Source organism: Myripristis murdjan, chromosome 22 (assembly GCF_902150065.1).
Source record: "Myripristis murdjan chromosome 22, fMyrMur1.1, whole genome shotgun sequence".
Lineage (NCBI taxonomy): Eukaryota > Metazoa > Chordata > Actinopteri > Holocentriformes > Holocentridae > Myripristis > Myripristis murdjan.
Genome location: NC_044001.1, coordinates 18,305,949 through 18,329,123, shown reverse-complemented (window position 1 = coordinate 18,329,123; position 23,175 = coordinate 18,305,949). Strand labels below are relative to the sequence as shown.

Genomic DNA, 23,175 nt, shown 5'->3' with positions numbered 1-23,175 from the left:
TATGTTATGATGAGTGTTCTAAAGCATTGCAAGATGCATTTGTGAGTGTTCAGCTGACTGAGATAAGTACAGCCACGACCTGTTGCAGACTGAATATAGAACTACATCACACAAAGTCAAACCACAACTGTTATTAGCAAACCAAAGCAGCACCCAAAACTTACTGGAAATTAACTTTTACTGGAGCCAAGAAATGAGCTGAATCCAAGATCAAGGTAGAATTACCAACTTATTACAATCATGCCAAGTACAATGTGGATTTCTGAGAACTGGTAAAGGAGACCTGATGTAGCAAAGTGTTGGTCACTCTTGAGGTAGTCCCCTTGAATATAGCCTGACTATCTGGTTGTCAGTAACAGGTTTTACAACGTCCACATCATATTCAAAAGTGCACTGACTTCAGCTGTCATTTCCTTTGTGTAATCTCCTGGTACATTTATGGCATTTGAGTTAACTGTGATTGTCTGGAGATACAGTATGCCATGTAGTTCATAGGCCCTATGGTTGTCAGCAGACTGGACTGGGGTAGTAGCTTTCAGATTGCTGATGCAGCATACCTGGCAGATCCTTGCAGCGGCACTTCAAAGAGCCGTGCTACTCTTTGAAACCCATCATACTTCACTCCTGTGGTTGCTTAAAGAGCCAATGTGCTTAACAGTTTCAGTATGTTTGGCACAAACCATCGGCCCCAGTGTAAGGGGGAGGGGGTTCACAAAATTCTATGTTAAAAGAAACAGTGTCGGGAAGGAATCAAGGTAATTTATCCTAATATCTTATTAAAGATATTACACTACTATAAGACATGAGCCATAAACTTAGAGTTGGGGGTATTTGAGTAAAAGACTGTTTTTTCTCTCTTTTGCATTGCTGCCAGGTAGCACATGGAAAATTTCAGCAAGCCACGTATAATAAGACGTTTAGAATGAACAGCTTTCTAATGAAAGCTATCTTGTATGAAGTAAAGGACTCAATATTATTCTTACTTCTTCAAAAGGTTAACGTTGGTCAAAACTGAAATGTGAAGCTATATTCAAACTATTTTTTCTGATGAATGAAGTACCAAAACAATCTATGGAAGGGTAGAGGTATACTTATATTTATACAAAGTGTCAGGTGAAATTACTTGAGGAAATGAGTAAATTCACAATAGAAAAGTATAATTCATCAAAGCACTGGGACTGAAACTTGAAGTGGGAGATCAAGAGGTGAGTTGTGTTTCCTCAGTGTCATATCCAAAGGCTAAGCTAGGCTATCCTCAAAATTATAAATTCTATCAAAACTTTCTTCCTTGGTTTGTGGAAATAAAAACATTTTAAAAAGGGAAAAAGCCAGACATTCCAGGAATTCCCTGACAGTTCCATACATAAGGAAGGGCTGGACTGGAAAAACACTGAGCTCAAGATCAGGGCCAAACTGTCTGAGACATTGTCACTCACATATCACTATAAAAATAAGAGTGGAGCAACCATGGATACTTAACCCTTAATCAGCCACACCTCCAACAGTCTACAGGTAGTTCCTGTCTTGGACTGAGGTAATTTAGACTGGCCAAAATACAGACCATGGACATGGAATCACATTATCTTCTTCCCTTTCTCCTCTCCTCTCCCCTCTATCGCCCTCGCTGCAGTGGAACAATGTGAGCAGGGAGCTCATGGTTGCAGAGGAAAGAGCTTGGAGCAGACAGACTATGTGGATGACTTACTGTTGACTCTGCCCCCCAACCCCCTTCTTTCCAATGCAATGTATTAGCTGCCAGCATGCTTCACACACTCCAGGCAGCCAGCAGCCAACTTCACTGCTAGCTAGCAAGCTCCACGAAGCACAATTAAAAAAGAACAAAATGCCAATTTCCAGGTATGTATTGAACTAGCCTGCCCAGATGGGTGTTGGAGCTTGAGAAGACTTTTCCAAACACTAACAGCTCTCAATCTAACATTTCGTCAGAGACCATTAAAAAGCCTTCAGGTTCTATTGAGTGTGACCAAATACGCTACCACAATTTAAGCACCCACAGTAAAGAAGTATAAAGCTGATTACACAGAAAATCCTCAGGACATTAATTTGATCAGTGAATGTCTTGAGACCTGAACAGCTCTTGTGAATCGCTCCCATGAAACAGCCAGGCATAGTGATGAGAATGGAAAAAAATCAGCCTCCTTAAAAATCACATACTCAACTATTTCAACTTCCTCCTTAGACCAGCTCAAATGAGCTAAAACTTGTTTTATAGCCTTATCACAGATTCTGAAAAATGAGAATGGTTGTTTATGAGGACTTCACTGTCTAAACGCCACACTGAACCTGCTCTGTGTATTTATGTGTACAACAGGCCAGCATCTCAGACGCAAGGCTCTCAGAGAAGAAAAATGGCTGTTTACCTTGGCAGTAAACCCTACTAAGATCGTAACGCACCATTCCCTCTCCGCTGCCTCTGGGGAAGGCAAATAGCTCACGTGAGCACAATGGTCAAATTTCACCCAAAGCACCATTAGACCTTAAAAAAGGAACAGAGGTATATTGCATGCCAAATGTAGGTGGGGTAGCAGCAGAGGAACTGCCTGAGAGCTGTAATATCAAGGGATATTCAGGGTTTCTACACTTATTTGCCAATTAAATTCCAAAACTTTTCCATGATTTTTCCATAACCACATACCAATTTTCCATGACTGTATTTCTGCAGTGTAATAAGTAAAGCAACATTTACAACTAGCAAGTGGAATCACAAGACGAATAAAATATGTCTCATAGCCACTGCCACGTCTCTTGATGACTGGATGGTTTCCCAGAACAATACGAAATGAAAATATCTTAATTGTCCTCTTCCCTTCTCAGGTTCTAGCTCAACCTAAGATTATCATCATTATAAATGTCCATGACTTTTTTAAAACTTGAAGTATATTTTATCATTTTCCAAAACATTTCCAGGCTTGCACTGCATGATATTTCCTATATTTGCTTGTGAAATGTTGTATCTTCTGTAGCATGTTTCTTTGGACTCACCCAGTGCTGCCAACCAGATCCGTGTCAGAGTGGACAGCCTTCATTGGCCCTTGGGTCACAGTGGCATGGCGCGCCTTAGGATTAAACATAAAGCCTTCTTTGCTCAGCATCCCATTGGTCAGGTTCAGGTTGGACAACTGTGGACAGGAGAAGACTTCAAGAGACGATTCATCTCAAATTAAATTCACTGCCAGCCCACCTCCACCTTATTAAAAATGTTTCCTTAGGGTCATAGTGTATTTGAAACAAGAGAAAAATGTAGAGAACAAGCAGAAAACAGGGCAACAAAACACTGTAAAACAATGTAATTTTAAAAAAAAAATTATCAAGTAATCAAGTAAAGTCAAGCAAATGTGACCAAACATCTCACCACCAGTCATTACAAGGTGTAATTCAATGGAAATGTTTGATGAAAAAAGTGTGGGAACACGGTAGCAACACAAATCCTGATAATGTATAAATTACAACTGCAGATAAAGCACCCCTCACACACTCCATGTTCTCAGAAGCGCTCGCTATTGGCCTCCTAGTTGCCCTATGTTGACCACTACAATTTCCTTTATCTGTAGGCTGCGTGAAATGTACACAACACATGGCAGATCTAGTCTCCAGTCAGCACTAAATCCAGATGGTCCCCTCTCCTCCCTCCACCCCTGACAGCATCAGTTATTATGATTCACCAAGCCAAATGTGTTTACAACCATATCAGCACAACTGTACGCACTGCACCTCTGTCCAAGCATACTGCACTATACTACCCTGGGAGTTATTATCGGTGTTGAAATCTAATAGAAGTGGACAGTTCTCATGCTCCTGTGGTGCTTTTTTTCTCTATTTACTTCCCTGCAGCACAGAAAAGTGTGAAAACTTAGCTGGTATCGCAGCAAAAATGTCATAAAAGAAATAAGGCCTATAAATCCCCTCTTATGAGAGCCCACATCAGGATGAACATTTCAGCTTCAGAGAAATTCTCTGCCGTTCCTCAAAGCTGAGAACTTTTTGTTTCGCTTTTGAAAAATGACAAGGCTTCTTATTTTGTCGAAGTTTTAAGCTGAGTTCTAGGCAGGTGAACAAATTGTTTGGCTGGTCATCATGCCAGAAAAAGGGAAATACATTCCTAACAGACAGGTGTTTAAATTAAATCAGGGGCTGACAGAACAGCAGCCAGGTCAACAGAACCCAGATACAGAGTTCCATTTCTATCTTCTCTATTTGCAGAAAAATTTACAACATAATGTCAGAAAATAACAGTGGTCAGAGGCATTCAAAACTGTTCAGTATTCTTACTGTTTCAAGACAAATAAAACATTGACTCTCGACTGTAATGCTGCTCTGGCTGCCAAGCTTTTGTGCAATGAGAAAGAACTTGTTAGCAATGCAACTATCAAAAGCATGGAGGTATAACAGCTATAAGTTTCTCATTTGGGTGGACTGGTCTTACAAATTGCATCTGTTCTAAACTGTAAGCATTTCTCTGCCAACTACAGTTACACTTGATGCTTGTCAACTGCACCTTCTCTGGGTGTGACTATCCATTACTCAGGGTGGGAGCATAAGGAAATACACACACACACACACACACACACACACACACACACACACACACACACACACACACACACACACACACACACACACACACACACACACACACACACACACACACACACACACACACACACACACACACACACACACACAACCAGAGTACAAATAAGGCTTGGCTTGTGGCCAAGATGTCATGAGATATCAAGAGTTGAATGCTATCATTTTGCACCACATATGGCAGGTACCCTTTTGCAATGTATGTACTGTAACTGCTATAATGTTCCCTCGTGTTAGGTCATGCTTGGGTGTGCTGCACACAGACCGGCTTGTATGAGACAGAGGGTTAAAGATGTATAACATGTTGGCCACACACAGACACATGCAGAGGCACATAGACAGACGATTCACCATCATGCCTATATTTCACAACAAAAGACTAATTATACAATGTTCACCTAATTGTAAAGTGATAAGGCCTTGCATATTTGGCACAACTTGGCTTCACTCAGTTACAGTTTCTTTTGTGGTGTGGGGCTTAGTATTAGAGAGAGTGATTACTTAAAATCTCAAGCAGTTCTACAGGGTGTTGTCCGTCTTTACAGAGTTCTCCATTCAGTTAAGCTAGTGAGATTTAACAACTTCTACTCTGAGCCTAAAGAAAAGCTAAATGTACTCTGTAAGTGCAAACACTGAACTATTTTACTCCGCATAATAAGCCGCTGCCATGCCCTGGATTAACTGTTCATAGAAATTACAGCAAACACCTTTCAGATAGACAGAGTAATGTACAGCCGACAGGAAGCCATAAAAATTGCAGTCTGTGTGGTCTGGTGCCATCATACAAAAACTGACAGAAAAAAATCCTGCGAGGCAGAGAGCAGAAGGAATGGAGAAAGGCTGAGGGGCTCCTCACACCGAATGACAAACCTAAGGGAAAGAAAGAAGAAGAGGGTGGTGGAGCCAACGGAGCTGCCGCTCCCCTGCTCAGTGCCAATTTGCCACATTCTTCTATTTATAAGCATCAATTACCACAAAAAAGTGGCTGCCTGTTAAGTATCAACAGAAAGCACTCCCCCGTGGTGCATCTGATAATGAGACCTCACACAGAGCCGGGGCTCACCACTGCTTAGACCAGCCAGCTCCAGTCCCAGTTCCAGACCCCCCACCCCCTCCCCAGCCCACAGGCTACAGGCGAGCTGAAGGCTAGAGAAGGAAGGTGCACAGTACGGGGCAGTAGACCCACTGGCTCCAACAGCTCTGCTGAATGAATGAGTAGCTAGATGCCGCCAGTCAGCATGGGGTCAGAGCCAGGTTTATGCATCAACAAAAAAGGAATATCAGAGACCTCACAGTGAGAGACTACTGCAGAGGGGCCAGATCCTTCTTCCTTACTTGAAGAATTACAGAGATCGGTTTACAAGTTCATAATAAGTCAAACTCAAACAAAGTTTCTTATTCAGACAGAGGAAAACTTGCAGCTCCAGGTGATATTAGGTGTATGCTCAGTGGGCTGTGGCGATGAAACATAAAATGAACTCACATGTTGTGTCAGCAGGTTGATGTGACTGGAGCTGCCATAGTGACGCACAACCTGCTTGTCAGCCAGCCTCTGCAGGGCTGAAATGATGGCCTGCTGGTTAGACTGGGCCTGGGCAGACAGAGAGTTCAACTCCTTGAAGACCCCCGCTGAGTTTGACCTCAGCTTACTGGAGCTGGTCTTCCTGACAACTGACATAAAAAAAAGAAATCAAGAATGTATGAATGAATTTTACAAATGAATCAGGCTTGAGGTGAAAGGTAGTGAAGGAGTACACATAAAGTGGCATGTAGAGAACATACTTACGCTGGCCTGCAGATGTGGGCCTAGAGAGCTTCTGGCTGTAGATGTGCATGGCACTTGGCATGGAGGAGGTTGTAGCAGAGCTGGACGTGGATGAAGTAAAGGACTGAATCCTCCTCAGCACCTGGGGCGGCTGCGGGGCAGGCACAGTGTTGGGGCTGGTAGAAACAGCCGTCCACATCACTCTTGGGGGCTGTATGACTATGGGGGCAGAGGTGTATGCTGGGGGCTGGGGAAGCGTCGTAGGCTGAGGAGCTGGGTACAACTGAGACTTGGCCACAGACTGTGCGTAGGATGGTGGCTGAGCAGGTGGTGGCGGTGGTGGACAGTGGAGAGGCAGGGATCTTGAGGAAGAGGGGCAGTGCTGCAGATGGATGTGATTGTAGTCTAAAACTGCAGGGAAGCTGGAGCAGTGCTGGGAGGCCTGGACCTCCGGCTGGGCTTTGCCAGCTCTAACCACTGCATGCTTGTCTGTAGACAGTGTATGGACAGAAGGCGGACTTGCAGTGGTCTTGGTGTCTGGGTCTGTGCTGACTTTGCCTATGGAGAGTGAGGACTCGCTGGAATCCTCTTTGGCCACAGGCAGAGCTGTTCAGAGAAGGAAAGAAGCCAGAGCTCCTTTATCACCAGTTAGCCATTCCATGGCTCTGACACACATTTATTTTCCCCCAGTGAGGACTAATCATTTGAAGCTGACCTTTTCATGACTCTTCATGACTCAATCTTTTCCCCTCCACATCTATGCATTTACATATCCAAACATCTAAGTTCCTGTTTACTGTTCTTGAATGGTGAAAGATGGTAAAAAAAAAAAAAATGGAACAAGTATGGATGTAACTCACATCTAGGATTCCCACATTTGACTGGCTCTCCTGAGGCATCTATTTCACTCCTGACTTTTGTTCCTAGGAAGACACTGGCTGATTTATTTTTGTGTGTGTAGAACGTCAGAACTTCTTCCAGATCATTTTCACTGTTAAAAAATAAGACAAGAGATAAACATATGTAGAGCAGATTGGGATCACTGTTCAGTCAGTAGCATATATAATTGAAACAGTAAGGAGCCAAGCATTGAACAATAGCAAGTGAGCTTGCCAATCCACTAACCTTGCTCCAGTGATATACTCCTGAAATACACTGGGGTTGATACAGTGCTCCTCCTCTTTGCTACTCTCTTGTTTCTTTGCCATATGTTCAGTCTCCTGTGAAGGCAAGAACAAATTAGACACCAGGCACTATCTACTGTCTGCAGGGAGATAGAAGCACATCTCCCTAATGTACATCATTCTATGCTTGTCTTTATAAAAATATGCTATTTGAAAATTAACATAAGGACACTAGACACTGTCAGAAGGTATACATAATACCAAACAGTTGTGTCGTGGACTTCTGAAAGGGGTACCTTGTTGTAACAGTGGATGAACTCCCCCAGCTGGTGGGACAGGATGCGTCTGCGGTCTTGGAGTGGCAGCTGGCGACTGGGCAGAACCACCTTCATGTCCTGCTGAAGGTTACCGGCTGCTTTCTTCAGGAAGCGAATCACCAGCTCCTGGACATGACAAAAAAAAAAAAATATATATATATATATATATATATATACATGATCTTCTGCTGTTACCTGCTTGAATCATCCAGCAGTCATGCTACAGTCATACAAGCTGTGTGTGTGGTCCTCACACTGTTAGATGACATTTGAAACAATAAGACGTTGATTTCACAGGCTCAGAGATCAGCTTGTGTTTACATTCATTTTCCTTTAAGAAGTGACACCAATGACGGTGATGTGTGCCATTCCAGTACCACAACAAGACTCTAATCACGTCATATTTGATGCAAACTGCATTTTCCTTTTGAGATGGCCACAAATTCTCTGTTTGCATTAACACTACCACAGTACAGATGAGTAACAGAGAACAATCAAATGGAAAATCAATGTGCATATAAACATAAAACAATTCTACAAGGTATGTGCCCAAAAAACGGTATTTCAGCAACAACACAGATGGTTATCATTGTACCATTTGGTCGTTGTCTTTCTCTGGCCAGGCTGGGGTGATGTTAGCCTTACTCTCTGCCAAGAGTCTTAGTTGGACCCGCTGCAGGTAGGAGGAAAAGGCCATCCGGGCCTGCACTTTACTGTGAAGTAGAAGCAGAGGAAGAAATGGTGTGGAGGAAAAGTGAATGAATATGGGCACCAGGAGAAGAAAAAAATCTTCATAAGGTAAGAATTGCAATGTAAAGCAGTGGAAAAGGAAAAAGACACACAATTATTATTATCATTCCTCTTGTTCATCCTTTTCATTCCTTGACAGTTGATAATAAATATTCTCTACTAGTACTGCTGCCAGCCTTCACTTGGAACTGACAGTAAAGGTTGTTTTGGTTATTTGGAATCTCTAATACATGTGTTACAACAGAAAGCACAAGCAGTGACACACATTCCGTTTGCTGACTTAGGCATCCAGAGAGAGAGAGAAAACAAAAACAGGTATGTATCAATTTCAGCCAAAAGTTTGTTGGAGCACAGTGTGACTTCTCCTGCGCCAGCATCAGAATGATGAATTGTTTTCATGGCCCGAGTGAACCTGAGAAAAGGTACTGTCAGAACATTGTAGCGGAAAAAAAATGTTTTGGAAAAAGCTGTCAAACACAAACAATGATATACTGTACTATAATTGCCCAGTTCCATGCACAGTCCTGGCAAGAGCTGAGGAATTTCTACAAACTCAGACTTGTTATTGTAATTCTTCCCTGAATTACAATTTCAGGCCTACTTCTAAAATCAATATGAGACTGCACTCTTTGTTTCTGTTTAGACAGGAGTATGTGGTGTTTGGTGGTAGTTTTTGACAATGTACAATGCAACCCTGTTAGTCCTGTTAAGGTTATTTGTAGTTTTGCATTATCTAGTTGAAACTACTGTAATGCCCACCTCAGTCAAACATGAAAATCTTTGGCTTATACGAGATGTAGGGGCTAGGAGTTTAACTGGTGCTAAACAAAGAGACCCTATCACCCAAATTCTAACATCTTTAAACAGGTTGCCAGTCGGTTATATAATTGATTTAAAAAAATATACTGATGACTTTAACAGCTCAGCAAAGTCTGGCCCTTAGCTATAATACAGACATGTTAACCCCAAACGAACCTGAGCAAAACCTGAGATCATCTGGCAAGGCTCCTCAGATGGTTGATCAGTCTAGACACAATACCAAAGCTGAGAGGGTGTTTGTCATCAGCGCCCCTCGAATGAGGAACCTTTCAGAGTTGTAAACCAGCAACATCTTTAATTGTAGTGTTTAATCAATGCTATTTATGCCATTTTAAAAGCGCAAAGTGCAGAAAGCTAAATAGTTAAGGTAACATACTGCTCTGCTCAATATTAAATAGTGGAATGCCTTTTAAGTTCACCAAAAGACAAAGAAAAGACATTTTGACCCCTGCAACTAGAGAGGAAATTACTGGCAACATTTGAGCAAGTGGTGCCTTAATGAAACTGTAGGCAGATGCATTGGATTTAACAGACCCTGGACCCTTAATCATCCACTTTGTGACCTAGAAAGATATACAGGAGTCATGCTTGAAAGAAAAAATAGTCATGACCTTTCTAAAGAGGGGCTGGATTTCTTCTCAGCTCTTCTGTCTGGTGTCAAAGTGCATTTCACATTTATCTTTCTAGAAGAGAGAGGAGAGGGAAAATGGGGGAGGAAATGGAGTATGTGTGGAAGATGAGATAGCTGCCAAAGCAACCAGCAGCACGGGGCAAAGACTGACCTGAGATCCCAGCCCTGCTGGAGGATGAGGAGCAGGTTGATTTTAGGCTTGGCAGTAGACTTGGTTGCTGTTGAGGTGGACAGGACTTCACTGTGGAAACACCGCAGTGGGATGGCCATCGGTTGTGCCTGCACCATTACCAGAGCGTGATTCTCCTCTCTTTCCTCCTGGACACACTGCTCTCCCTCAACATCCTGAGAACTGCTTTCAGAGAGAGAGGCCTTGGATTCCGTCCCTAAGTTATGCAGCGTTGTAGAGGAAGACAAATGCCAGTTGCCTTATTAGGTCTTATTGGATAAAATATATACATATATATGAAAACACTCAAAAAAAGGTTCTTACTATTGCTGTAATGAAATTTATTCACCTAAGTCATGTTTGGCCAATGTTACACAAGAGAATTCTTTATTGAAACCAAAAGTGTGTGAATTTCTCCCACTTAGCTATGCTGTCCTCCATTTGAGATGGGAATTTAAATCAGTGTTTGCTGAACTGAGCCAGAATACATCAGACCTACCCGACTTCTTCTTCCCAGCAGAGGAGCGCTGAGCCAGGTGGCGCTGTCTCTTTTTACGTGCCTCCAGAGACAGCAACTTCCTCTCATAACGGAGGATGTGACAGCCATGGAAAGCATCCACCTGCAGCTGCACATTCCCATTCAGATTCCTGAGAGACAGGGCAGAACAGGTCAAAAGAATGGTAATAACAATATTTATAACTATAATAATTATTAGTATTTGTATAGCATCTACGGCATTTGCAAATCTTTTTCCAGATTATTAGAATAAGAAACAAGTGAGGAGAATAAAAAAAACAATAAAAAATAAGGGATATCATCAAAATCTATGTCAATAATAAACCAGTCATCAATAAAAGAAACTAAATAAAATAATAAAAATTGTTAAATTTATGGATATGGGTTTAAAGAAGTCAAGAAGTGATTAACCGTAAAAGACTGAACTGATTTATGTAGCCTAAGCTCTTCAGGAAGGCTGATTCATACTACAGGGGCCCGAATGGAGAATGGTCAGGCCTCTTTCATCTATCCTACTCATCTATACTGAAAAGGAAATATAGACATCATGAGGCATACAGCTAGTAAGCCAGTGAGACATGGTTAACTGATGCCAATGAGTGGTGTGCTTGAATATCTTGTCTAGAAGTTGCTTAAGTGAGAGATGGTGATAGACCAAAACAGGGAGGATAAACAGCAAATGATAATACCAACTGTGGTCTTGCAGTAGCAGCTGGTATCCCCAATCTGGTTACTAAAGCAATATGGAAAAATCATAGATGGGCTAAGTGGGGGGCCAAATCCCCAGACAATAATGTGCAGTAGTCAAAGTTGTGGTTAAAACTTGAAAGCCCATACTGATTTAAATAACATAAATGCATGGTGTATTACAATAACAAAAATGTGGTTCAATAAAAAGGCACAGTTCATCTATTTGAATTCTGTTGGGGTTTTTTTCCTCTGTTTTTCATGCTCCATAACTATCTTTCCCCTACTGCCCCCAAACAGAAGCCACACTGCCACATAGACACTAGGCGCATGCTGGAAAACTTGACTATGTGACATCTTTTTAGCTGTTCCTCTCACCTATCCAATCGAAAGACCAAACAAACATCATGTTAGAACCCAACCATTTCCACAAACTGACTACTCCTCAATTCCGACCACAATGGAAATGCTTACCTTCCATGGAAAAGTCTGTTCGCCAACATGTAGTTCATTGATGTCTTGGACTCCAGATATCCACTGAAAGAAAGAGATAATAACCAAATTACAATAATCATAACAGCAGGGACTCAAATGAGCCCAGACTGCCTTATTTGTGGGATATGTGTTAAAATGGGGCTACTGTGATAGTCACTCTGAAAGCAGCCACTGTTAAATACGCTAATAATTTCCCAGACCACTCAATAACACGCTGTTAAAAATGCCATGAACTCCCCACTACTGCCTGCCCAATGAAGCTAATCAAGCAGCAAATCCCTCATATAGGAATATGGACTGTAAGCACAAAAATGGATTTCCTCTCAAACAGGGGCTTTAATGCTGTTTCAATGTGAAGTCACTGTGGGATGTGAGCCATGCTTGGAAAAAAATATACAGAGGTCTATAAATACCTTCTGACAACTAATGCACAGTAACTCTGTAGCATACGCCTTGGGTCTGGCGGGTCATTAGTAACAGTCTGAAGGAGCAGTATGGTTTGGCTACAGGCATTGATTGCATGCACTTAGCTTAAATATCCTGAGCCAAATTCATTTGAAGAGGGTATCAATAATGAGCAGCATTATGGACAAAGAGCCTGCAGGGAATCATTATTAATCAGCCCGTTCATTCTTGGCTCAGCTTACCCATAGAGCTCCCAGGTCTCTGGAGTAGGGAAGATTCTGATGAAACCTCCTCGTCTCTCATACTCTTCCTTTATCCTCCTCAGCAGTTTGATCTACATTAAGAGAAAGAGGACAGAACACACTTTCTCAAACAGATACATTTATCAAGAGTCGGTGTATGTTCAGTCTCCCAGCCTGATTTAGCCCAACAATCCTGACTGCACTGACAGTGTTACACAGCACAGTTGTTAGCACAGTACTTACCTCCTCAGCAGTCAAGTTCAGAGTGCTGTCTCCCTGGCTGTGCTTGGCTCCAAGTTTGTCCTTAGAGCCCTCTGTTTCTGGGTCATTGGCTGACGTGGGCCGCTGCCGCTATGGGACAGAAGGGTGGAGATAATACCAGAGTATATTGATGCCATCCAAGTGCTGTACATCCTCTTTCCACTATGAATCCTTGCCAACTTTGTAAATGATTGGGTACCTCATAACATGAATGAATTGGATGTTATTAAGGGTTGTCAGATTAGGTTTAATTCTTTACTTCATGTCTAAGAAGTCATCTTTTATTCATAAACCTCAATCTATACATCTGAAATATAACACTCATCTATAATTTGAAAGTGTGCAAACTATCTTTTGAATAATGACAAAAATCATTCCACTCTTCTTCCCTCCCTGCTACATAAATGGCACATTTTTGTTATTCATTGGCATTCCTGGCTGCCTCCCCGCTGCATGCACTACCAGGCCATGATTGACGACTCTGGCATACAGGTTTGAGCTTAGGCCAGACAGCAGGGCATAACCCCACAGGATCAGATACAGAATTTGTCATCTAAATAGCAGGGGGATTACATTTAATTTGTCTGACGCGACTGGGGGGATACAATGGCGGCCAAAGAGTGACAAGGCCTAATCCCTCTTTAAAAAAAAAAAAAAAAAAAAGTCCTAACTATTGCCCCTAATCAGAGCACAGGGAGAGGGCAAGTTCTCCTCAAGACCCCAGAGTTCTTCAACTGCCTCTCTGACAGCCTGGGTTAGTGGTGGACTTGTTTTTGCTATATGTGAAGAGCTGAAACGCTGTACAGCAGAGTTGCTGAGATCCTGAGTCAAGTGCTGCATTGCAGCATTTAATTCACTGGCTTGTAAGGGCCACTTTGCTAATGTAATGAGAATTTTATCAAAAATGGCATTAGGAATCAATAAAAGCAATCTGTCTGCCACCACAAAAAATACCATGAAATAAGTAGCAAAAAGCAATACCAAGTAAGTAATGTCTTACCGGTAATGCAACAGGCATCAGTGAGTCACAAAGGGAAAAAGCAAAAGAAGATTAAGATAGATGAGATGGGAGGTGACTTACCAGTCTGGTGTGTGCAGTGACTGTCTGTGCAGAGAAAGGCTGCCAACAGGCAACAGGTGAAGATGGTGAGTGGAGAGTGAGCATCAGTATTGGCATATACTGTTGCATATTTAATCTTCTTACAGGCACATAAAGTCTTAAGCATGCTTATATGAACATGTAACACCGGAGCATTGTTACTCCGTGCCTTAACAGGCCCTTTACTCAATGTAAGGTGGAGCAGAAAACTGTCTGATTTAGTAATCTCCCTCCAGTCGACTGTGGGCCAAACCTGGGTGCAGTAGTTGACTGAAAGGAGCCAAGTGAATTAGCTGTTGTGGCATCATTAGGCAACAAGGCCCAGTGAGAGCATTAGTCACTTGACTAGAAATGATAAAACAATAAGCCACAGAGCGTCGCACTTACAAAGTGATGTCACTCAAATGCTGTAATTGCATTAGCAGTTGTTTTGCATTATGGTGAATTTTCCACGAGGGTATGAAGGGAGCCCTATGGCAAAGGCAAGAATGTGCTCTAAGAGACAAAAAGACCAAAACAAGAACAGGAACAATTCACAAGGAGTGGTGGATGAGTGTGATACTTGGCTTGGCTGTTCTTCTCTCATCCCCATGTGTGCATATGTGTGCTTATGTGCGTGTTTAATACCTTGAAGCTGGGGTCCAGGGTGACTCGATCAGAGCGTGGCTGTCTCAAAAGGGGGTCCTGGCACACAAAGCCTATGGAAACATACTGAGTCATAAGGGGGAACATCAACGCAACCAAGTTTAAAATGTTATTCATCCTTATGAAGTTTACTCTACACCTACTTTGTGATGTAACACCAAAGTAAAAGTCTATAAATAGTGGAAAAGATGTCTATGAAAACAGTGAGGATTATTTTCTGGGGACTGAGGGAATATTTTCTGGTTATGACCTGATGAGCCATTAAATTGTCCAGAAATTTTCAAATAAATTTATTTAATTCACCAATTAGTCATCCGTCTATTGTTGATAAATCTATTTCAGTCTGTAAAGTGTTGGGCAGAGGAAGAGATACAGATTAATATCACAGAATTTTGAAGAGACTTGTTTACAAATAAAGGCTGTCATGTTCTAGGTCAAAACAAAACCTTGTGGAAAATTATTACAGTTAATTCCTTGTTAAGGTTAATTAATCCTTTAACCGCTTAAAGCAATAATTTAAACCTGTCAACATTTTGTAATTGTCTTCATCTAAGAGACTGTATGAATACTAATGTTTTGTTCAGTTGATGCAAGAAGCCAAAGTAGAATGTGAAGTACTAAAGCAGTCAATCATGCTTTACCTTTGCTTTCATTTTTTCACTTCATGGGCACAGTGACACTGACTGAGCACGCACGCCAAGCACAACTATAGTCTCCTGCTGCTCTGCTGGAGCAACTCAAGGTGAACTGCTTTGCTCAAGTGCATTCTGACAGTAGTTAAAGTAGTGTCATTAACTTTCTCCACAAGATTTTCTAACCCTGTCCTTGGATTCTAATCAATGATTTTTTGGTGATTAATCACCACATTCCCCATTACATAACTGCTCCCACTTAAGAAAGCTCACTCAAAAGCTGACTGAATGTGAAACCAAAATGTTAAACGAAGCATGTTTATATTGTATCTTGCATTCACAGGAGTTGAATCAAGTCAATTGACAGCTTGAACCCTGAGGCTATTTGTACTACCTCACCCAAGTCGTCAGGTAAGAATCAGTCCCTTGCCATGCTCTTGCCTCAATGCAGCAATTATTACAAACATGGATGACATGTAACTGACAGCTACACACAACTGGAAAATGAATGCTAATGGCATGCTGTCATTATTTACAGGACTGGGATGCAACCCAAGTGTTATCAGCCAACAGCGCCTGAGTTTGTTTGGTGCATAATAGATGTGCTATGTTTTACATGCCACTGCTCATTTTCCCCAGGCCCACACTAATGCTTCAGTCCAAAGATAACTGGCAATTTATGATTCCACTCTCATTTAATGAACAGGAGGGGAGGGGCTTGAAACTGCTGCATGGCCCAAGTTAAACACACACTCAGAAAATACCCACTCCCATTATAGCATTAGGCAGAGTCCACAGATAGACTTAACTGCCAGTCTACTGTAGATGGGAGCCTGCTGGCAAATGTCTAAGGTAAGGAAGAGAGAGCAGAGGATTGAGAAGTTAATGAGTCAAGAGATGTCAAAGAAAGCTTGGATAAAATCTATCGCTTTTGCACCACATGTACACTTTTCAATTTCCACCTAGTGCTCTATGACTAGACTGTCCCATTCTGTGCATGTGTTAGTGAGCAGCAAGATTCTGTGAGATTTTTCTTGGGTTAAAACTTGCATTTGACAAAACATTTCTGAATTCTCCCTGCTTCATGAGAATGCAGTAATTAAGATGGGAGGAGACGTAACAGAGACACATCTCATTCCCTGCTGCTAACATTGTTGTATAAACAGTGTTGATCTCCGCCTTAGGCTAAGCATTTTTTATGTCTACATGCTGAAGATTGCTTTAGCTTGACAATGCAGGATCCAGTTTCTCAAGAGAATTTAATGACTCCAAAACAGCCAAGGCCTCTGTTGACAATTTCCCCCGCGAGTCATTTATTGTCAATTAATGATGGCTGCGGTTTGCGCTCAATTCTGGAGCACCATTTCAGAGCCATCCAGCTATTTTCAGCAGTTTTCACAAAAGTTAACTAGCGGAATGTGGAGTGAATATTCAAGAGTGAAACAATAGCTGAGTGTCTTCACAAGCTTCAAACCTCTGTTGGTCGATGGAAAGGCCAATTTGCATCTGTGTCTTTGGAGCGAGACTACTCAAGAGAGCCCTAATAATTTAGAGACACTGGGCTGAGAAACTTGCTGTGGACTAAAACCTGGACCCAGGAGGACCCTTGGCCGTGAGGCTTTCCATCGACACTGCCCCTGTCAGTATTGCAGGCCCAGACACAAGAGCAGATAGGCTGTACATGTAGGATACACAAAACAGAGTTGCCCACTAACAAAAACTTAACAGATTACATGGTCTGAGATATCTATATGATTGTGGCAGCAGGGTGGTGTAGTGGTTAGAGATAGACAGTTCCATAGCTAAATTCCAACCTGGAATCTATTGGAAGTAATATTTAGACACTGTTTCAGCATGCACTTACCCACAAGAGAAAACATATCTGCTATCATGCTAGCCTTTATCTTCAGATCCAAAGGTGCATCACTGCAAATAAAACAAATCATGATTTTACAAAATAAATGCACACATATACACACATATTAAGTGTGGATCAGTGGACGTTCTCATCAACAAAATTAGTCACTTGTGGTGAGAAAAGACAGATTTACTGTCTGCCCCTGAATAAAATATTTGTTGGCATTCCCAGAGGAGAAAGTAGAAATAAAAAAAAAAATTGGCATGAACTCGAGCCTTGTGGGATTTATCAACAAATGCAGTGTAGGTGCCCATTTTCCTCTGTGCACCACAACCTCGTTTTTTTTTTTTTTTTTTTTTTTTTTTTCTCAGACCCACCAGAGGGTGTTTATGCCTATCAGGAAAAGAACAGAAAAATAGTTACATATTCCAAGAAAAACACTTGTTTGACTTAGTAGGCTGAAAGAAATGTTTTCACAGAGAACCTCTCCTGAAACAACAGATGAAGATCGAAATGTTAACCATCTTCACATTCCACTGAATGGTAAACTGGTAAGATGACATCACTCACCAGGCCAGGGAGGGAGAGAGGTTCACCTCTAGCAGCCAGGGTTTGAGGTTGGAGTCAATGAGCACGTCAAAACCGTACAGTTCTGCAGAGGGCAAGACACAATGAAGCATGAGGCTATCACCACAGACTGGGAGGTCAGCAGAGAAAGCACAAGCCTCTTTTTGGCATCCTTACAATAAATGAAGATGGGTAAAGCTATCAAAGTCACAACGGCACACAGTATTTTCAGTCTTATCACTGCCCTGCTATGTGGCAGCTGGCAGCACAGCCTCCGTCTTTCTGCTACTGATTACATGTATATTATATATCCAATCACCCAAAGCAGAAAAATACATCAAAGCTAGCTACTGAGGGATTGGCTGCATTATATTAACTAAGTACATACACATTTCTTCTCTACTGAAACTGCTTACGTAAGACTATAGATCAAAAACAAACTGTGGCTGTTAACATATTCATGCACGCAGTCAATAATTTTTTCATTATTGGGAGGTTCTGCAGTCTACATATTGTCACCACATATTACCAAGAGGGACAGCATGCTAATGGCTGGAACACAAAGCTGCACCTCTCTCGTAAAATGAGCTGTCCAACAGTGGAAATGCAATGATGATGACAAGAGAAAAACTCTAATATACCATGTACTCTGGCAAAGGAAGACCGGAAAGTGCAAGATGTTTCCCAAGTGAGAGGGACGTGGCATATCAGAAACATTGAAGTACTGTATATTTATATTGTACTCCAATAGTTTTGTCCCCAAGTGACACAAAAAAAGCCTTTTAAAGTGGTCAGGGAGCTCTCATCCATTCTTCCCCCAATTTATCTCTCCTTTCCTTGACTGATACAGCACTAACTGCAATGGGGCTGGCCTACATGCCCTGTGAACACCCTCCAAACCGCTTGCTCACACTGCACTAGGGAGTCTCACCCCAGCCAACGACCCCCAGGTCTCAGCTGCTGCCTGCGGGGAAACCACAGCGTTTTACAGGGATAGTGCAAAACATAGCCATAAAGCTGGAGGAAAAATCTTCCGAATGGCACTTCAAAAGAACAAAATTTGTGTTGAGAACGGGCCAGAGGGTTAGAGGTTTTAAAGCTGCCATAACCAACATTGTTTATTCTAGCATCTCAGGTCAATGCCAGTGTTAAGCACACAAAAGCCAGCGTGACAGAGCGCGACAGTTTCACACTGCACTTGACTACACCGTGACAGGCTGAGCAATTCTAGTTTCACAGAACAAGTTCCATTTATTAGGCCAAACATTAGTCATGGTATATAGGTAAAACCGTATGAAATGTGCTGTTTGACAAACCATTGGCTACACAGCCTGTTGGCCCAGAATAACAAGTTAAGCAAGTTATTATGAAAAGCACATTCTTCCTTGCCCTTACATATATAAAGCATATAAAATGTGTGCATGTGTGTGTGTATATACAGTACCAGTCAAAAGTTTGGACACACCTTATCATTCAATGGTTTTTCTTTGTTTTTATTATATTCTACAATGTACTTTAGATTGACACTGAAGACATAAAAACAATGAAAGAACACATATGGAATGAGAAAATAAAAAAGTGTCAAACAAATCAGAATATGTTTTAATAATAAAAATAAAGAAAAAACATTGAATAAGGTCCAAACTTTTGACTGGTATTGTGTGTGTGTATGTGTGTGTGTGTGTGTGCTTATATATAAGCACATACTGCTCACAAATCGTTGCACTTATTATATTTTCAATGTCTGTATCAAGACAAGTACAATTTGGAGAAATCCCAACCAGGTGTCACAGTTTGGTAAAGTTAGTGTAATGCGTAGGCCTATGTTATATGGGTCTGGAGTTCAAGGTAATGTGATAGCATCAAGAGGTCCAAAGCGGTTGCTCTAACTACTAACTGTATATTCATGATGGAACTGTGCAAAGTTTGTCATACATCCCTGAGCCAAGGCCTGCAACATAAGATGCACGACTTCTGAGAAAGGATTGGACACCCTTTGCTAAACAGTAGTTGCTAAGCAGAACGCATGGATTTACTTTTCCATTTGCAGGCTGATCCTATTCTCTCTGCATTTTTTTTCTTTTTTTTTAATGAAAACACACACACACACACACACACACACACACACACACACACAAACACAGAAACAGTGAGAGACAGACAGAGAGAGAGACAGGGAGTGTGTCATAAAACATTATGTATTAGTCTCAGGGAACAGAGCACTGGAATAAATTGGTTTGAGCCTGGAGTGCCTCATCAGTGGCACCACAACAACACTGGGAAAAGTGGGGGAAAGAGGGGGGAGAAGGGGGGTGCACCACCTCGCTAGCCACCGACAAGCAGACTCCATGTGCCGCGCATTTTCCTCCAATTAGGAGCAGACGCCGTTTCTGCCCCATGAGCCCGCCGAAGCCGCTCACTGCTAGACACGTTTGTTCTGTGGCTTGACCGCTGCCAGGGGAGCGCTGTTAAATGTGCCCGCAGAGAGCCCACAACAAGCATCACAGACAGGGGGAGAAGAAGCAGCGAACATCCACATCACACCCATTAAAGAGGGAGGGAAAGAAAAAAAACGTGACCGAGAGGAGGGATGATGAAGAGAAATGCTTTTTTTTTTTTATATTGGATGGGCGCTGCTGGAAACTCCACCACAAGAGACAAACGCCCAAAAACAATGATCTCTCCACCCTGGCCATGCAGCTTGTTGGCTCACAATAACAACAGCAACATAAAGCATCTCCTTCATGTGTGTTTTCGTCGTAGGCGAGGACAATTGAATTATTCTTGCATCACTCTGAGATAAATTATTGTTGTTGCACTGTTTCTCTGCTGTTGCAGAGAACGGAGCAGCTTGTTTGGAGCCAGAATCATGAAAACACCCTGAGGACAATAAATTACACCAGTTAACACTGTATAGCCGTATCGTGATAGAGGGGCCAAATCCATTTATCATCTTTAAAAAGCCTCTGAATCTCATAGTAACCATACTGTCATCATCAGGGTACTTCTATTTGTGCTGCAGTAAAGTGTGGGACTATCTGACAAATGTAAAACAGGGAGAGTGGTTCACAGACGGGGGATCCAACCACAGTGAGCACTTAATGAGGGACGTTCTGTGGAACACAGGACCAGTAAGTGGAATGTTTTGTGTGTAATAAAATAGGCCTTTGGCTTGGCTAATCAGATCTTAGTCAAAACATCTCGTAATCAGTATCCCTCAGTAAAAAGCCTGTCCATTAATCACAAGGCAGCGGTAAGGAGCTGCATGGGTGGCATTCTCTCTCCACAGACACACACACTTTTTTACCAATGAAAGTAAAAAAAAAAATCTGTTGTTTTTACTCCCTCCCACATCAGGCATTACAGAGCTATAAAAAGACTTTTTTACAGTGTGCCAATTTAGATAGAGGCAGTGCAATTTGACCAAAGGGCAGAAATCCCATTTGAAAACAATAAACATTGTATTCAAAGCATTAATAGACATTAAAATGGCAGGGAACAATTTGCTGCAAATTAAGATTACAACATACTTTATGGTCTTACATGGCTCCCTTCCAGACAAGTCAGCAATTTTATAAAAACTCTCAACAATGCTGTTATGGGGACACTGACTGCCCATACCCACAGCTATTTATTGCCATACATCACACAATTCTGATGTTTTGTTTCACTTTTTACTGATACATGCTGAGACCCATTTCAGAGGACGCATTAACACAGTGTTTTCTTGGTTACGAGGGGGAAAGCAATGGTAAGTGCAAGGGGAGGAAGGAAGACGAGGCTTGACCTTGGTAACCTTGGTGTTTTGGGTGGATATAATTTAACAGAGAAAAAACACACAGGAATACCAGACTGGACTCCTTGAAGAACAGACAGACCGGCCTGTTTGTAAAATGTCATGCTTTACATGAGCCCCTATGTCTCCATATGTGTGGATGCATACACACACACACTTGCGTGCGCACACTCCCACACACACATACACTCCCACAGGTAGTTTACATGCAATAGACCCACCTTGAGAGAGGCAGATCAACAGAGGGAGGATGAGGGTGGTCCTCTGAAACCGTCAGTGTCTGTCTTTGGAAATTTAATCCTGCAGGCAGACTATGAATGCTGTAATTAACTTGCTTAGGGCCATCTGAAGACAACAAAATTATACTACATTTAACAGTAAACTGATACTGCTGAGGTAAGATAATTTGCAGCAGACCACAGTGTTTCTGGTATCTTACTACAAGGTGTATGACCTAATTGCCCATGTTTCACAAAAATGATATCGCTGTAGTGGCATGATGAAAGCACTGAATTTGACAATCTGTGATGAGCACCCTTACATGCACATTAACAATTACACCTTGTAGCTGTAGCGCTACACAAAAAAATATGCCTTGTGTGCTGATGAAGCCATAAGCCATTTACAGATGCCAGGACACTTAGGCATACAGACACATTATCCCAGCTGCTGTTAGTTTCTGCAGAGTGTGTAAATTCCACTTCCATGGCAACATTCAGAATATTCAGTCTCTTAATGTATAAAACACTTTTTTGTGATTCAGGCATGAAGACGTGTATCAGATATAGCTGATCCCTGAAAATAAGGGCTTTAACTGGGCTTGGAGGAAGAGTCAACACAAGTATGAGACTGAATGAGAATAAGCTTTTCCTTTCATGTTTTCCCTCTCATTCCAAAAGAATGTGTCATCTGGTTGTTTATTCATGTCAATCAAATGTGTATGAGGGCCAGATTATGGCTTGCCAAGCCACATTATCCCATAAATACCTGCACGGTAAACATTCCCACCTTGGGCCTGCGTGCCTCCCACACGAGGAGTGATGCTCAGGGTGCAGATAGCATCTTCATGCAGGCAATCATCAGATAGTGTGAATCTATGCTGCTACGCACCCACTACAGCTCACAGAACCAGAGATCCAGGGCAGATTATGTCTAGAGAAGCTTGTCAAAAGTACAAAGGCCTTTATTTTTTTAACAGATAGGTGGAAGAGAGAGTAAACAGGACGGTAAGAATGGTGAGCGAATAGAAACACTGAAAGAAAAGGAGAAAGAGAGTCAAAACGAGACAGAGAGGCACTGGGGGAGGCTTGGCCAACATGCTTGCATTCAAACCCCAGATCTCAGACAGACTGCCAGAGACAGAGACAGAGAGAGAGCACAGACAATTAGTGCCAACACTAACATGGGTAATGGCTCCAAAATGGAGTTCACACAAGCCCGCTGCTAGGCAAAAGCAGCCAAGGAAACAGTCAGCCTAAATCAGACAGACCTGAATGGCAACAGAGAAGAGGAAGCAAATTCCTGCTTCAGTCAACAGGCCCTCCATAACCCGGCAGCCAGTCAGAGAGCAGCAACAGGCAGGAAGGCTCCACGCTCAGGAATGACTGTCTACAACCACAGCCAGCATCAGTGTAGAAATAGTATAGAGGAACTGTAAGACAATGAATGTGAAACTGAAAGGAAATCTGAGGGGCGTGGGAGCATATGTCTGTGTGGGTGTGTGAGTATGTGTGAGTGAGTCCATCTGTACTCTAAGCAAACAAAGATTTTGCCCATAGTTCAAATAAA

At 42.1% G+C, this 23,175-nt stretch overlaps 1 protein-coding gene across 3 annotated transcripts in view; it reads right to left on the bottom strand.

Annotated features, from left to right (window-relative positions):
• ttll5 (tubulin tyrosine ligase-like family, member 5) overlaps positions 1 to 23,175 on the bottom strand; it is a 55,078-nt gene that overhangs the window by 15,892 nt on the left and 16,011 nt on the right. For 2 of the 3 annotated variants that reach the window (XM_030044533.1, XM_030044535.1), the window contains 16 exons: positions 17,595 to 17,676; positions 17,031 to 17,092; positions 14,517 to 14,587; positions 13,872 to 13,910; positions 12,773 to 12,880; positions 12,530 to 12,621; positions 11,862 to 11,924; positions 10,683 to 10,831; positions 10,166 to 10,400; positions 8,410 to 8,527; positions 7,794 to 7,940; positions 7,499 to 7,593; positions 7,234 to 7,364; positions 6,395 to 6,979; positions 6,092 to 6,279; positions 3,004 to 3,140 (listed from right to left, as the gene is read on the bottom strand). In XM_030044533.1, the coding sequence (XP_029900393.1) occupies positions 3,004 to 3,140; positions 6,092 to 6,279; positions 6,395 to 6,979; positions 7,234 to 7,364; positions 7,499 to 7,593; positions 7,794 to 7,940; positions 8,410 to 8,527; positions 10,166 to 10,400; positions 10,683 to 10,831; positions 11,862 to 11,924; positions 12,530 to 12,621; positions 12,773 to 12,880; positions 13,872 to 13,910; positions 14,517 to 14,587; positions 17,031 to 17,092; positions 17,595 to 17,676 (2,302 nt within the window). The remainder of the gene's footprint in view (positions 1 to 3,003; positions 3,141 to 6,091; positions 6,280 to 6,394; positions 6,980 to 7,233; positions 7,365 to 7,498; positions 7,594 to 7,793; positions 7,941 to 8,409; positions 8,528 to 10,165; positions 10,401 to 10,682; positions 10,832 to 11,861; positions 11,925 to 12,529; positions 12,622 to 12,772; positions 12,881 to 13,871; positions 13,911 to 14,516; positions 14,588 to 17,030; positions 17,093 to 17,594; positions 17,677 to 23,175) is intronic. The other variant, XM_030044534.1, reaches the window with a different exon arrangement.